Source organism: Solanum stenotomum, chromosome 7 (assembly GCF_019186545.1).
Source record: "Solanum stenotomum isolate F172 chromosome 7, ASM1918654v1, whole genome shotgun sequence".
Taxonomy (NCBI): Eukaryota; Viridiplantae; Streptophyta; class Magnoliopsida; order Solanales; family Solanaceae; genus Solanum; species Solanum stenotomum.
The window spans coordinates 57,502,159-57,519,470 of record NC_064288.1 but is presented as its reverse complement, the minus strand read 5'-3'; the positions used below and the strand labels follow the sequence as shown (position 1 = coordinate 57,519,470).

At 32.5% G+C, this 17,312-nt stretch overlaps 3 protein-coding genes across 5 annotated transcripts in view; 1 reads left to right on the top strand and 2 right to left on the bottom strand.

Annotated features, from left to right (window-relative positions):
• LOC125871545 (germin-like protein subfamily 1 member 7) overlaps positions 1 to 17,312 on the bottom strand; it is a 171,061-nt gene that overhangs the window by 4,820 nt on the left and 148,929 nt on the right. The window lies entirely within an intron of this gene.
• Positions 1,250 to 6,803, bottom strand: LOC125871543 (uncharacterized). 2 transcript variants are annotated; one of them, XM_049552166.1, is made up of 6 exons: positions 6,497 to 6,803; positions 2,899 to 3,042; positions 2,176 to 2,243; positions 2,012 to 2,062; positions 1,864 to 1,923; positions 1,250 to 1,718 (listed from the first exon to the last, which is right to left on the bottom strand). In XM_049552166.1, exons 1-6 carry the CDS (start codon positions 6,624 to 6,626, stop codon positions 1,428 to 1,430), a joined length of 744 nt encoding a protein of 247 aa, XP_049408123.1. In that variant the 5' UTR covers positions 6,627 to 6,803; the 3' UTR covers positions 1,250 to 1,427. The 2 variants fall into 2 exon arrangements, with proteins under 2 accessions (XP_049408123.1, XP_049408124.1); XM_049552167.1 differs by lacking the exon at positions 1,864 to 1,923 and having other exon boundaries at positions 6,497 to 6,730.
• On the top strand, positions 10,459 to 15,689 carry LOC125871538 (serine/threonine-protein phosphatase PP1-like). Its single transcript, XM_049552160.1, has 4 exons — positions 10,459 to 10,741; positions 13,392 to 13,951; positions 14,060 to 14,275; positions 15,207 to 15,689. The coding sequence occupies exons 1-4, from the start codon at positions 10,549 to 10,551 to the stop codon at positions 15,228 to 15,230; spliced, it is 993 nt and encodes a 330-aa protein (XP_049408117.1). The 5' UTR covers positions 10,459 to 10,548; the 3' UTR covers positions 15,231 to 15,689.

Sequence of the window (17,312 nt, the reverse complement as noted above, 5' to 3'; positions counted from 1 at the left end):
TTTGTTTGATAGTTCAATATTGACTATACATATTTATTTATTTATTTATTTATCATATAACTAAACAAAACGAAAGAGAAAAACTATGGCTGTGAAAGCACAACGAACGTATTGGTTATTGCATTTTAATATTTAAAATGGGTCCTTTTGATTCTGGATCCTCATCAAGAGTGTGTTATGTAAGAAGGAAAATGTTTTCTATAAAAGATAAACAATTTTTTATTTATTTTTTTATGTTCGACATATGAATAAAATATTAAAACATAATATTATAAAAATATTTATATATAACCAAAACAAAATAATGATATGAGGTATATTGAAGGATAGAAATGACACAATCAACGTGAGATGTTATTTGAGGAACTTATTTTGCTTACTTTCACTAGATAAGTCATTATCCTCGTTTCAAAAGAACTTGTTTTTTTTTTATAGAAAATGTTTCGAATTCTTTTCTTGTTTGATCTAGAGCTAAGGGTCTATCAAATATGCCTCTATCCTACAAAGGTAGGGGTAAATTTTGCATATATCCTATCTTCCCCAAACCCATTTGTGGAATTAGGTATGTTGTTGTTTCCCAAAATTTTTGCAACTAAACATGGAAAAATTGAAAAACACTGTACTTAACACAACCATAAACAGGGGTGGACCCAACCTTTTGCTAGGGGGTTCATCCGAACCCCTTTCGACGAAAAATATTACTATTTATACATGGTCAAAATTATTTTTTATGTATATATAGTAAATGTTGAACCCCCTTTGGTTTAGTTTGTGTGTTTAGTTCTTCAAATTTTGAACCCCTTATTAAAAATCCTAGCTCCACCACTGTCCATAAAGCTTAAGTGAGTGCCAATACAATAGCATAGGTGAAATTGCATGTTAGTTAGGAGTCGTTAGGTGTGAGGTATAAGATATAATAATCTCATAATAAAATGCAGGACAATTTAATTCCGCGTTTGATTGGAGGTATTAGGCAGTCCTAAGATTATTTATCCCACCATTTATGCCTTAGTGATGGAATAAGTCATTCCATATACATAATGAAATAACTTATCTCAAAATGACTTATTCCTGGATAAATTGGACTACCTAATACCTCCAATCAAACGCAGGATAAAATAGTCATGCATTTTATCTGAGATTATAATACCTTATACCTCACACCAAACGACTCTTTTAAGAAACCGGAGGCTACCTGCATTTTCCTTTCTCATAACTCCCAATTAGATCAAAAGCAGAAGAGAATATGATACAACACATGACATGAGCATTTTGTCCAGCAGTTTACATATCATAATTTCAAATGAAACTTAGAACCATAACAACAAAGCCCCAACTAAATAACTATACCTCCAAAAACTACATAATTATTGATAAACTAACTTACAATGAAGTTATTTGACCAAGCTTTTCCAGCAACTCGCGCATCATTGAGCCCTCCGATACCTATTTCCAGTCCTTGAATCATCTCCTACCTCAACTGTATTGGATGGAGGATTGCCATTCTTAGAGAACTGTGTGGCAGCCGCTCGAGCACCAGCTATTGCAGCAACAAGATTTTCAGATCGGTTGTTTACATCAGATGTACCGGAGCTACTTGGGGAGGAAGCAAGGGATCTTGGCTTCAATGAAAAAGGATCCCGCGGATTTGGAAGGGGAAATTTCACTGGAAGTGGGGGCACAACTGGAGAAATACCTCGGATTGCAGATTCATATATCTAGAACACGAATTAAAACAAAAAAAGTTAAATAAATTAACAATGCAACAGGAAAATGAGTTTTAAACAAGGATCAACTACAAGTGGAAATGTCGTAAATCATGTATTATAGGGAAAGATGACAAAGTTTCTCAAATTTTAATACCTTTCTTTCCAAGTTATAAACACCTTGGAACCCTCGCATCTCAAATGGTACGATAAGTTTCTACACGAGTTAAAAGGAAACTAATGATTCTTTTGCTAGAGATAATACGAAAGAAACAGATAACTGACTTCCAGATAAACCAAAATACCTGTGGTTGCTCACAAAGCCAGCAAAATTTTGTTTGTCCCTCTAGCCTTACCTGTAAGCAAAATGTATCGAATAAAATAAGAAAACATATTACACAACAAAACCAAAATACTTGAGGAATAAACTGCGTCAATGGATAGGAACAAAGAGACATTTGAAGCTCACCCCTTCGGGAATCTGATCCCAGTTGACTAGCTCGTCACATGTGACACATCCAACTACTTCAACACAACCTGTAACAAACAAAAAGTTGCAAACGATTTTACGGATGACAATTAAGAACAAGCAATCTCTACGTTCAAGAAAACATAAAAGTTGATCACAACTTAAGTCAAAATGCAGATGCAGAAAGTTGATATCTTTTAGATGAAACCAAAAACCTAGACAGGAACATGTCTGCCAATTTCAAATTTATCCGGCTAACATTGATGAACTTAGTATGACATAAGCAAGAAAGAGCCATGCAAATGCATTTGATGATGGTGACTAGATATTACATAGATTCATAAATACCAATTGTGGAAAGGAAAAGGCAAAGTCCCATATTATCTCCCACGGAAATTAGCACCCGGATGTCAAAGAGAAGCTTCTAAGGCAGAAATGGAGTACATATAAAGACACCCCAATGATGAGTAAATTAAAAAAACTGGAATTAATTGACGCAATCATGTCAAGCAACAAAATAAGTTGTCAATAAGTTTGTACCCCTCGAGCATGAGTTCTAAATAGGATATTGATCCAGCACTTCAATGGTCTGTTCAAGTAAACACGATATCTTAAGTATAGGAATCTTATCTAACTTTTTATTCCACTCAAAGTAATTTTAGTTCAAAAACAGAGGAAAGGAATTAATTAGTACGTAAAATTATGTTGCAAGGAGTCCGTCACCTAGAAGTCTTGAAACTGGATAATGCTCGGGAAAGTTGAGATCGGTTATGCCATTCACAGCATAGATTTCCCTGTAGAAGTCCTCCATTGCTTTGATAGTTTCTGGTTCTGGGATCTTACTAGCAGCATGAATCCAAAGTCGACCTTCATGAAAGAAAGAAAACGTTATAATTAGATAATAAGGAATTGAATTCCAACAAGAAACAGGAAAATGTAAGATTACTCATACAAGTAAGAAAGGGATAAGTAGAGATAAACTCTTGTACTATTGCAGCCTGAAACTAAATTGAACTGGACACAAATGCAATCATACAAAGAGCGAATAGCGGAGAAAATTACGGAAAACAGAATCTACACATTTTGTTTAGCACCAACACCTTAGTGAAACTTTAAATCATATTTATGAAGAATAAAAGTCATGTGTCCCAAGAATACCCCACCATTAGGAGTACATCCATTCGAATATGACAATGTGAAGCAAATAGTGGCTTTGCAATATATACACTACCACTAGCTTCTAGAGGTGATTGAGAAGATTGTTTTTTTTTTTTTTGGCTTTCATCTCACCCACTTTGATCCATGCATTGCAAGTTAAAAGTTGATCCACTGTTGACCCTCTGAAGCAAGAGTCTTTATTTGTCACAAATGCTCCTCATCCGTCCCATTGGGTGCAGGTGGTTCTAATCAGGAGCGGCTCAACATAATTCAAGGCCTAAAGCGAAATTTTAATAAGAGGCCTAAAATTTAAATAAACTTTATCTGCATTTATTTATTTTTCTATATTTTTAGATGTAAATTATTACTTCATATCTTTTTTATAAATGATTTTTTCAAATACTCTTTTTATTACTCCCTCCGTTTCAAAAAGAGTGACCTGGTTTGACTTTGCACGGAGTTTTAGAAAATAAAGAAAACTTTTGAATCTTGTAGTCCTAAATTAAAGTTATGTCAAATGTACTAAATTGCCCTTTAATCTTGTGGCTTTAAACATGCCACGTGGAAAACTGAAATTAAAATGTTACCAAAAAAAGAAAGAGGTCATTCTTTTTGAAACCAACTAAAAAAGAAAGGAGGTCATTCTTTTTGAAACGGAGGGAGAATTATTTTTAGGTAAGATTTTATCAATTCAACATTGAAAAATATTATTTTATTGAGACAATTATTATATGAATTGATAACATAATTCTATAAGTAATAAGTTGATAAACATTAAATAAAGCTAAGAGTTAGAATCATAGAATTTGATTCAAAAAGTTGACAAGTATACATACCCCACTTTTATATGAAAAGTTACGAAGAAATAAAAAAGAATTTGTAATTCACTTTGTTCAACACTTATCGACTATTGATTCATATTTTTGATAGAGTAGTGATCTAACTATCAAAGATTTGAAGATATAGAGCGCAAAATGAGTTAAAAAAGATAAATAATGTAAGAGTTAGCGAAGAAAATGTAAGAATTCAAAATAATGTTTTCTTGATTTCTTCTATTACAATGGGATTAAGAAGATTTTATATATATGAAAAAGACATTCTATTATAAATAAATAATTTTTTCATGAAAAAAATTAAAAATAGTTTTTTATTTGTAGAAATTTGAGGCCCCCAAAAATTGGGGCCTAAGGCATTGGCCTTAAAATTTATAGGCAAGAGCCGGCGCTGGTTCTAATGCCTAGACAACATATTCTTTCTACAGGTGACTTTCTCTAAAATTGCCTATTGCTAAATCCTACTATATGGCCACGCCATAGCCAAAAACTTATACTGCGATCATTGGACTTCATGTAATGGGAGAACGATGAAGAAGTGGCGGAATGGCGAAACTTTCTATCAATAGGCACTTACTGTCTCAGCTGATGCACAGAGAATTAAAAGATATATCTTGGGCCCTACACTCCCACATAGCACATATATTTTGCCATCATCTTGAGAAATGATTTAGTGATATTTGACAAATAAAAAATACTAAGTATTTTGTTGTATGATTTCAGTGGGAGCTGCAGTAAAGCAGGCTGGGAGTTCATCTCTTCCCCTACAGATGAGATGACGCATGCATAGCACTGACTGGATAACCATTGAAGGGCAAAATCACACTGGAGAACTAGGATGTTTAGCCATTCTCTAATTAGAAATAGTTCACAACGAATAGTTCCAATTTAGATCCACCTTCCAAACGCTACCAAAGAGTTTTTCAGGAAGGCTGAGTGACTAGCATCTAAATGGTGAGATTGGAAATTCTGCAGCCATATTGATGGTGGCTTAGAGAGTGAAAGCAGGAACGACATTATGTTTCTCAATAGGTGCTTTGAAGATAAAGAATGACATTAGAGCTTCATTGGATCGGTGGTGAAGCACTGCAATTTTTCCTTTATCAACAAAAAAGAAGCACCTATTGTTCCTTTGTTTCCAAATCACACAAAACTATGCAAGGGAAAGACCTTCTGGCCTTGTGAACAAACTAGTCCTTTGTAGAATTAATAAGCTGAAACAACAACTACAATAACTTACCCAATGTAGACCTAATCCCCACCTCAGAAATCCGATAGACCCTCTGCTCAAGGAAAAACAGTCCAAAGCAGTCCAGAAAATTAAGTAACGGAAGTGAAAGCATAACAAAACATTCTGAATGGTAACTACAAAAAATAATATGATAGTCGAAGTAGTAGAAACAACATATAGTAATAGAAATCAGATGACAAGAAGCTACAGGAGCAATACTATGAATACTAACTGAAAGACAACCTAAATATAAATGAATGCATCACCACTCTACTAAACTTGAGTTTCAGGTTAGGTGTAGCCATGTAAATCAACATAGCAGTCAAGACGAAAGTACTCTTACGTACTAAGCACAATATACATTAGAGAATGATAATGCTAAAAAAGGAAATCTCCTAATACTCTGATCACTGATATAGATTTCTGGCCAAGCAAAACAAGGATTTTTACACATGATATGCAATCAAAGAGTTACTTCCCATTTCCCAAGGAGTGAATTTACCAAATTTAGAAAGAAAAAAACTACTGTAGCTTTTTCTGATATCAAGCAGTAATGAACCAAATAAAAACCTACACACCACTATACCTAAAATCAACTATAACATGAGACAAAGCTTACAAGTTTACACCCCACCCCACCCCCCCAAACAATTTTTTCTTCTGCACAGTGTACAACAGAACAAGCAACAAAAAGAAAAAGCCAAATACAGAAACAACCCTTCTAAACTTGTCCTCAGTTTTCATTTTGACACTCCATCTCAACCTTGTTTCAACCCCATTCCTCATGTACCATCTAAACACAAAATACTATACAAATGGAATTGGAGGGGAACTCAAGAATTAACAAAAGCATACCTAATTCAAAAACTAGATGTAACCCCCACCCTAATACTCACCATGCCACCTCATCATCATAATCAAAAAGAGTAAATTTCACCAAATTTAGGGAGTGGGGTTAAAAAGGGCAACTTTCCCAGTTTAGGCTAACAAAGATCATCAATCAACTAGATAATAGAGTAAAGTTTACAACTTTATGACCCCCCACACCCCACCCCCTTGTTAACAAGCAATAAAAAGACAAAGGGAAATCAAGAATTACCTGTAATGGGTGCAGGCCAAGATCTTCCTTCAATGCGTTTGATACCATAAACAAGCAAAGAAGCCCATGGTTGATGCATTGTCAGACATGGATTTCTGTAATTTACATCTCCTCTGTTCCTGCTCCCCATCTCTTCTTCTTCTTCTTCCGATTACTCAGTTTTTTTCAGAAAACAGGGGAGTTTTATGAGTACTGCTGAGTGCTGATCTTGCCCTATGTCAAAAATCATGTCAAGCAATGATTTTCAAAGAATCTTAGATGCTTGTGTTTAATTTTTATTTTTTTTGCCTCTCCTATCTCATAAATATTTAATTTTTGAACGTGTTAATTATTTAATAAAAAATTATAAATCAAAATATTACTAGTATCTATCCGGACTTAATTTATTTGACAAAAGTTCTCCCTTGCTAATAATAATTTGGTAGGAGTTAAGTTATACTAACATAATTTATGAAATATTATGATATAAATATAAGTACTTATGCCGCAAAAATGTATATAGATAAGTTATTTAAACATTATATGCGTGTGTATAATTATATGACTATGTATAAGGTGTATATCAATGTAAAAGTGTCTATAAACCTCTCATACACTTATTATAGAAGGTTGATATATTGTATGCAAGTTTGCATATTCGGATGGAAGCTAAGCTCCCACTCACGACTCATTAAACAAGCTACACCAAGTAAGAAGTGTAGAACGATTAGTTATTAAAGATCATTGTATACAAGTTGTTATTGGAAAAAAAGAGAGTTATGTGGGTTTAATTTAAAAGTATGGATAACGTAGATGTAATATCTGTATTGGAATGTATATCTTTGTAAAAGTTTCAATTTTCAAATTAGAATTTCATGTGAGAAAAAATATAATTGCAAAATGTCAAGACAGAAAAGCAAATGAAAGACATATAATAATACAAATCATGTATATATATAAAAGAGAACCTTAGGTCCGCCTACGTGGCGTCACCACAAACAAAAATTCCCTTTTAATTTATTTATTTCCAAAATTAGTCTTTCCCTTTCATAAAAAGCTGCCCCTTTCATGAAAAGTTGTAACTTTTATGAAAAGTTGTAACTTTTATGAAAAGTTGAGACTTTAATTAATGAATAATTGCGACTTTTATATAACGTTGTGACTTTTATGAAAAGTTGCGACTTTAATGAAGAGTTGCGATTTTTGTGAAAAAATTGTGACTTTTATGAAAGGCTGTGACCTTTTCGAAGGGTTGCAACTTTTCGAAATAGTTGTAAGCTTTCTGATAAGGCACAATAAACATTTGTTCACACTACCCTTTATTGTCTATTAATAGAGGGATTTCCTCTCATTTTAAAACAACAAAAATTTTGAACCTCTTTTTCTTCTTCACGATTAAATTAAATATTTGTGTACGTTGCTCATGTTGACTGGCTCACTGACATCATTGCTTATGTTACAGATCCTGGTATGTATTTTTACAGTCATTAATTTATGCTTATGTTATTAAGGATAAATGATAAGGTGTAATAATTTTCATTTTCCTTTACATTATCAATGTTTGTTACTACGTAATCTTGAATGTAAGATAATATAGTGTTTTAGTTTTAATGTCTTATAAGATTTAAGTATTATTTTATAAATTTCATAATATTAAATTCCCGCGCAAAACACAAATAATTTTACTAGTTAAAAAATAATTAGAAACGACTACTAAATAACATTGCACTACTTAATAAGAAAAAGAGGAGAGAAGGAGGTTAGCCCTCACCTTTCCTATAAAAAGTGTTATAACTCGATTATCTAGTAATTTTCTACTATAATTATTGACTTTCAAATCTTTCTATCCAGAAGGACAATTGGGAGCAATATGCAGGGGCAGACCTACCCTTAGGGTGTCAAGTGACACCTCTTCGTTGGAAATTACACCGTATATAGAGGTTAAATTTTGGTTTGATAAAAATAATATAATATAATATATATATATATATATATATAATATTGACACCTTTTAACACTAGTTAAATGTTTAGTAAATTGGTTATGACGTTATGAAAATACCTTGAGGTTATGTGTTTTGGTCCTACTATCCTCATAATTATATTTTTTACTATAACCATTGACACTCCTTATTGACAATCATAAATTTGCTACTGACCTCGCACCTTAGATAATCCTAGGACTGTCACTGGGAAAGAGTGTTATTGTTGGAGAGGCAAATAATACCATGTATCTCAAGAGAGAAAATCTCTTAACTTATAAATAATTTTCACATAATAATTAGGGATTAATTTGTGTTATCCATTATTGTACCTAGCATAATGGTCAGTATCATATTCTCTTGCATTATAATATTGTCATAACTACACCTTATATATACCAAAAACACCAAACAATCATACTTTATTGCTAAGTCTTTATTTGTTAATTAAAAGATTTGACTTGTAAACATCCAAAAGCTTACCTACTGTCAACTTGGCTCTAATGGGTATTAATTTTCATTAACTATTCTTTTGTGCTTACATAGGTTGAAAATGACTCCACAAGCCTGACACTACATTAACACTATTTATAATAAATATTCTTTTTATAAATTAGAGTTCTCGAATTTAATTCTTAATTGAAAATATAGTCGTCTTTACACTTTATTTGAATGATTATTACCTATTGTATATATTGTTCGTTTTATTATTTTAAATATAATATGTATTTTAATTATTATTTATATTTTATTATATCATTTCGTCAGATTTGTTGTAATGTAACAGTAAAAAGTGCATTTTTATATAATGACCAATTTAATATAATCGCAGCAGTACCTTATTTTTTTCTCCTATTGCCCTTATTCATTAATTATTATTTAATAATTTTATTTACTCTACCTTTATTTTTCTTTTGTAATATTATAAATTTAATTATCCAATTATTATAAGTTCACACATTATGAAATAACGAATAAAAATACAATTTATTCAAATATTATATTCATCAAAATAATATAATACAATACATTATAAAAGTATACATAACAACCATCAAAACAAGAGCTAATTTTATTCAAAATATAACTTTTCATAAAACTAATCTGACCCCAAAACAAATGCCATAAACTATTTAAATAACCAATATTTTTATTTTTTAAAAAAATAAAGGTCATTGACGGCTAGGAAGTCTTCTTTCTTAATTTTTAAAAAAAGACATCAACGTATTATATTGGTGGGTCGTTCTCTCAAGTGAGGCATCTATTCACTCTTCCTAGAGCCGCATATTTTCACTAATAAAAAAAGCAAATTCTTTATAAGTTAACGGTTAAAAATACATCTAAAAATTATCTTTTCGTCAGTTTTATATTTTAAATATTCATAATTTGAATAACTATGATACTTTTTTTTTTTCATTGAATAACTATAATACTAAGTTGATCTATATGTGTATCTCATTATTGAGAATAAATATTTAATCAATTTAGCATCGAATTGTATGATATAAATATATATAATAAATAGTTAAGATATGAAATTTTCGAATAAATGATTTTTTTTACCATTAATCCATTTTTTTTCAAACACTAACCCCCTTCACTCACAACCGTTAATTCTTCCAAAAAGTTGAAAATTTTGACTTCAATTCCCTCTTTCTTTTTTCTATAATAAGATGCCAATCCACTATTCTACTCCACTTTATTCTTCTTCCTCCTTTACATAATAATGCTCGAATCACTTTTGTGCACACTTATAAATAGTTTATTACCATAAAAGAAATTGTGATAGAGTGAATAAAATTATTATTTTTTAAAAATTCGAGCTCTGGTTCTAAGTTCGAGTTTTGTATATGGAAAAATCATTATAAAAAAGGGATTGCCCAACACTACGGGGCGTAAATTTATCATAGTTGAATTTCAATACGGATATAATATAGAAAATAAAAAGTTCATCAAGTACACGTGTCACTGTATCTTTCTACCAAGAATTGAAAATAAATGGACTTATAGTAGTGAAATATAAACATTCTTGGTTTTGTTCTTGTGTTTCATCAAAATCTTGAAAAAATACAATTTTTGTTGGGTTTTATTAATGTCGAGGAAGAAGGTTATGGATTCTTTTTCTTTAGATGATATAATCAACCGTTTACTTGAAGTTCGTAATCGACCAGGGAAACAAGTTCAGCTATCTGAGGCTGAAATTAGGTATCTTTGTCTTGAGTCTAAAGAAATTTTCTTGAAGCAGCCTAATCTTCTTGAGTTGGATGCACCAATAAAGATCTGTGGTACTTTACTGAACCCCCTTTTTGATTTTGCACTGTTTTGCTTTAATGTAATTTTGAGTTTTTTGAAGTGGGGTTGAGTTTATTGATGCATTTGTTAAAGTGGGTTGGTTTGATTTTGTATAAAAATTGAGTCTTTCAGTTGTTCTTGGACTTTTTAGAAAGGTAATATTGGTTGTTGACATGAATGAAATGAACTTAAATGAAGAATTAGGGATTCATGTGAAGAGGGTTGAGCACCATGACAAAAACATTAGGTGACTTTTTTCCATATGTTTTCCAGTCTTGATGGATAGAGTTATCTGATAACTAAGTGCTAACTCTGATAATTGTTGCTGGTGGGAGGTGACAAGTATCCCATGGAATTAGTGGAGGTGTGCGCAAGCTGGCCTAAATATCATGTTAATCAAAAAGAAAAGAATTGGGGATTCATATAGCCAATCTCGACTTGTTTGGAACTGAGGCGTAGTTGTTGTTATATTTTGTTGGTTGTTGACAGGGATTTGGTTATGATCTGGTTCTTGAGACCGGCTTTGGTAGTAGTTAGGGACTTATGGTTCATTCTGTTGCTTCAAAATCAGAATTTTTAGTGTATCTGGCTAATAGTTTCATTCAGATGAACCATACCAGTTTTAAAAGCTCTGAAATTAACCTTTGGCATGTTTACGTATGATCCTTTCCCTAAGTTAGCATCTTGAATAGTTCTTTCTTCGTGCTATCTACCGTCAGTGTAAAAAGACTTATCTTTTTTATGTTAAGTCCAAGGGAAGGTAGATGCTCACCAGGAGACAGCTTGATTTACTTCAGTTTTAGTCTATTTCCAGAGGGTCTTCAAATGCTATTTTATGGCTGCTGTATTTCTTTTTACTTCAAATTCTCCTCTCTTTTTCTCCCAATGGAGCAAAGTATTATTTAATTGGCATTTTGGCACTAAGTGAGTGCTTATATGTAGGTTGTTTTAGATAACAAAAGGTGAAGGGGACGTCCTGCAGTTTCTGTAGAGTGTGAAGGAACTCAAAAACTCTATCTAGATTGTATGCATCTCTCAAGTTAGTCCAAAAAGCTAATAAGTCCAGTCATTTGTATTTGAGTGTTTGTGGAGCTACTGCTGTTCCTTAAAACAGACGACCTTTCCTTTCCTTCCGATATTACCCGATAGGATGCAGGCACTTATAGACTATAGTACATCAGAGAGTCTTGATGCACTATAATACTGAGCTTTATTTTTAATGCATGTAAATACTCTCCAAATGGGGATGCAACTAATTTATGGAATTCAATTTAAATAATTGTGTAGTTAACCTTTTGTCAAGTTCAAAATGCTATCAGTCATCTCTAGATTTACCATTTTTCTGATCATAAGTTTGTCAACTAATCAAGTGCTTATGCGAATTGTCATAATTGTTAACTCTTTTTTGGGGAACAGATCTACCATAAGTAGCATACGTTCTTTTTGAAAATAAGTAACAATTGTGTGAAAAATGATTAACTAAATTCGAAGTGATTCATTCAACTGGTATTTGTTGTCTTGCTGTTATGAAATGGAAGTAAAAGTACTGGCTACAAAATACACTGACCTATTATTAGACAGCAATTAATCAGTGTTGTTCGATGTCCTTAATCCCTGTGCATTAAACCATAAGAAAAGACTTGATCAGAGTGTTGGAGCATTTTCGAAGTCACTTTTTGAGGGGTGAGAATAAAACCATGCCCCCAAGGCTAGGTGGTGTTTGTTTGTTACAGGCCAGTACATAAAACCATAAGAAAAAGCTAAATCAGAGTGTTGCTTCCCAGGCTAGGCGGTGTATAGTTTGGGTTGTGGGATGTCTACCTCAAACCAACTTTAATGGTCTTATATAATCAGAACAAAACCAAATTAGGAGTATTAAAAAAGGAAAGTTGTGTTCTTGTAGTTTTTGCTCAGTTTCTTTTCGTTTACCAGTATTTACGAACTCTTTTTCTCCTCTAACATCACATTTTGTTTAAAAGTGAACATTCAACAAAGAGATTTAGAAAATGAAAAAGAGAGAAATATACTTGGCAATTGGAAGTCATTAAGAACATAGTATATGTTAAGAGTATCTACTTTGTGGCTATTAATTTACAAAATGAATACCAAACAGAACTGTTAGCTTTCACGTGTGAAAACCAAAATCAAGTACTCAGAAAGTGCAGGTCTGCCTAATACTGAAAAGGCTTGTGAAAGGGGGTTTCTCAATGGCATGAACAGATACTATGAATACTATTTGTCCATTCTTCTCTTCTTATTATCTTCTTCCTAGTAGAAAACATTGTAAATCCTTCCTCACCAAGAACAATGTCATAGCAGTCTAACTTCAAGAATTTTGTTGAAAGTTGAATCATCCATATCTGCATCCCATATCTAATTGTTTCTCAAGTCACTGGACTATGCACTTTTGTACATTTTGTCTGCCTGAAAGTGCTTTCTCAGAAGATTCAAACTCGCTATATCCAACTTTTGCTCATATCTTTGCTTCTAATTCTCGTTCTTGAGGCACCAACATTTGGTTGTATTACAACCCTTTAAGATTAAAATACATGCTTCTTGCTATTTCTCGCTCTCGCCCCTTTTTTTATGGTGAAGAAAACATGACTTCCCATCTAATTCTTTTCATGGTGCCATATTTGCTAGGGGATATTCATGGTCAGTATTCTGATCTACTGAGGTTATTTGAATATGGTGGATTACCTCCTAGATCCAATTACCTATTCTTGGGTGATTATGTGGATCGCGGGAAGCAAAGCCTGGAAACAATATGCCTTATGTTTGCATATAAAATAAAGTATCCCGAGAACTTTTTCCTTTTGAGGGGAAATCATGAATGTGCTTCCATTAATCGTATATATGGATTCTATGATGAGTGCAAGCGAAGATTCAATGTTCGATTGTGGAAGATATTCACAGAATGTTTTAACTGCCTGCCTGTGGCAGCTCTGGTTGATGAAAAGATATTGTGCATGCATGGTGGACTCTCCCCCGACCTTCATCATCTCGATCAGATACGGAACCTCCATCGACCAACTGATGTTCCAGAAGCTGGACTGCTTTGTGATCTTTTATGGTCAGATCCTAGTAGGGACGTTAGAGGGTGGGGAATGAATGATAGGGGTGTTTCCTACACATTTGGTCCGGATAAGGTGACAGAGTATCTTCAGAAGCTAGATCTTGACCTCATTTGCCGTGCCCATCAGGTTTTAAACTGAAAATGACTTCCAGAAGTAGTTGTTTTTCTTTCCTTTGTTTCTTTCTTTTTGGAGTTTTGTTTTTTAAATTCTATTGGTTATTTGTACTTAATATAGGTTGTGGAAGATGGGTACGAGTTTTTCGCTGACAGACAGCTAGTGACTATATTCTCTGCCCCTAATTATTGTGGAGAGTTTGACAATGCTGGTGCCGTGATGAGTGTGGATGAGACACTGATGTGCTCTTTCCAGATATTAAAGCCTGCAGAGAAGAAGCCTAAGTTTGGATTTGGAAGCACTACTAAAAATGGAACTTCTCTGACCAAAACTAAGGTAACTTTTTTTTTTTACTGTAAACTTTTTGTTATGCAGAAAAAGCAAGACGTCGTTAGTTTATTGATCCAATTGGTTTGTAATATTGTTTTATTATTATGAGAAAGAAAAATCACCATCCACAAAAAGTTCGGAGGTCTAAGTATAATGTCGTAGTATAAGTACTTCAAATGATTTTAATCCTAAACACAACTCCGGGAGGATTAGTAGTTGAACATTGGATCACTTTGGACGTGTAAGATATGGGATGCTGGGTCGGGGTTTGATTAACTCATTGATCTTTCTGTATTTGAAGTACTAGGCCCCGCTTTCAGTGTCTAGGTTACACAAGTGTGTTCCGAGTTCCAACATGATAATCTGTTTGGATCTCGATCCATGATCGTCATTTTATTATTTCTGATGACTGGATCTATTTGCATCACTACATAACCTTCGATAACCCCTTAAGTTCTGCTCTTCTCTCGGTCTTCCTGAATCCACAGTTCCAACTTTCTAAATCACGCTAGGTTAAGAAAATAAAAGCTTCTCGTTGTTCTTACCAAAATCACATTTTATCAGCCTTGAAGAGTATGCAAGCATTTTGGAAATCTTTTCCCCAGTCATTAATATATGTCCTAGTAGGAAACACTTTGCAATTCTCGCGATGTTGGATCAATAACGTTATGTGAATCATCGCCATGCAGGCTACTTCAGGAATTTCAGTACAAGTCATCTTAGGATCCGATTAAAGTTACTCCTATAGTTTTTTTTCCTGCATTACATGTCTTGTGATCTCAGTTTCCTAATCCAGTCTATGTAGTAATAACGAAATCGCGTTAGTTTCATTCTGCTGTTGGTTCTTTCTATTCATTTATATTTCCTCCTTTCAGTTTTGCTGCTTCTTCAATGCCCTCATATTACTGCTTAACATTAACATCTAATTTTGTTGCAGTCATTTCTGGGTAAAATGGGATGAAATAAACCCAACGCTTCATTCTTATCGATCACCTCAGTTAGCTCCGTGACATGAATCCTTGTCAAATGTTTGGCTCGGGTTGGAATCATCGAAGAAGAGTTTGAAGACGAAGATACCTAAGCATGATAGGCATTTAACAGTTCTGATTGTTTTGTTTTGTATAATATAAACCAAAATCTGGTGAACATAATGACTTCTTATGAGTCACTCACCAGCATGAAAGATTTACTAACCCTTCCAACTCTTTTATTTGTGTAAAATTAGGGGTGTAAATGAGTCGGGGCTGTTCGTGAACTAAAGTTCAGCTCAAGCTCGTTTAATGAAACGAGTTGAGCTGAACTTGTGTTCACCTTTCATCTTGAATAGTAATCGAGCTGAACTCAACAAAACTCAGGCTTGTTTGTTAGTTCATAAACATTTTACATTTCAAAAGTATGTACTCTATCCGTTTTTGTCATCTACATCCAGTGTTCAGTATCCATATTAAAAATCGACTAAATCAAGGGGGTAACAGTCCCCCTAACAAAGGCGATTATGTATTTAATGGAATTTGAACTTGAGATTTTTAAATACGTACCTCATGCGTACGATTTATAGCTATCAAATTTGTGGGTCAAAAATCCATTTGATATAGGTATGGACATTAAATAACTTTTGCTAATTCAGCCGACTTTTGACTTTTACAATTAATGTATTTAATTTCTTGTCTTCAACAAAATATCTTAGACATAAAAAGTACGTAGTAGAGGAGACCTGAGGGTGATAAATATATTTTAGGAAAATAAGTAATTTCTTTATTTTTTCTTTGTATATGTGCGATATACATAGACGAAAAATATTATTTTAAAGGTATTTATATATAATATAGATAAATTAGATGAACAGTAGGGGTGGGAGTGAAAACAAGTTTCAGAAAGTTATTTCACATTAATTGTGTCCTCTCTCGTTTCCACCTTTAACACATGTTATCTTTACTCTTACCCCTGTAGCCCCATCCCACTACCCCGCACCCTATGTCCCTCACTTTCCATAGTTTTATCTAAATTATACACAAATAATTTTAGGATAATATTTTTTTTACTTACATACTTCTTTTGTGCTTATTTACTTGTCAAATATTTTCTAATTTAATGTCCCTTTTTACTTGTCATTTTTGACAAAACAAAAAAATATAATTTATTTTTTTCTATTATACCCTCAATTTATTAACATTGAGTTGATATTTTTGAAAAATATAGTGAGTAAATATATTTGGGATCCTGTCAATTAATGAGGGTAAAATGATAAACTCCCTATACCAATCAAGTAAAAAGGAACGAAGGGAATATTAAACAGTTTTTTAAAAAAAGTATTTTTTATAAAAAATATTTTCTTTCTTACCCAACACAACTATAGAGTATGATAAATATTATTAACTAAAGCATGATTTCGTTGATTATTTTTTTTCCTTCTTTTCCCATTTGCCTTTCCAATTCAACTTGAAAGAAATAAAGTCAACTACGTTTATTTTGGATGCCTGTTTCCTCCTATGCTAACCATACTTTATATAAGGCTTTTAAAACACTTAATTATTATTGTATAAATTTTAAGAATCACATAATTTTAATATGAAATTACAATCTATCCTATTTAATTTGTAATTATATTAATCTCTGAAAAAGTAAAATAAATCGGATACATAATAAATAGCTCGAATACATTAAAAACTAGCTCAGATACATAATATGTAGCTCGGATACATTATAAAATAATTTAGAATAGGAGAGAAATAAGGAATTTTAGAAATTTTTAGAAATAGAAGGGAATATTAAAAATAAGGAAAACATAAGACGTGAATTTCAGTAATTTTTCCATTATTTTGAGCGTAACAATAATAACTAGGTAGGGTAGACTTTATTTCATATTTGAATAAAAAAAGAGAATTGTTTGTTGTTAATATTCAAATCGAAAGATAAGATAATATTAGTGTAACAATAATAACATTGGTAATGAAACTGAAAGATGCTCCAAACTAGAACTATGCTCCATCATTGGAAAGTAAAAAAGGCTTGACTACCTACTAACTGAACACTCTAATCCTCG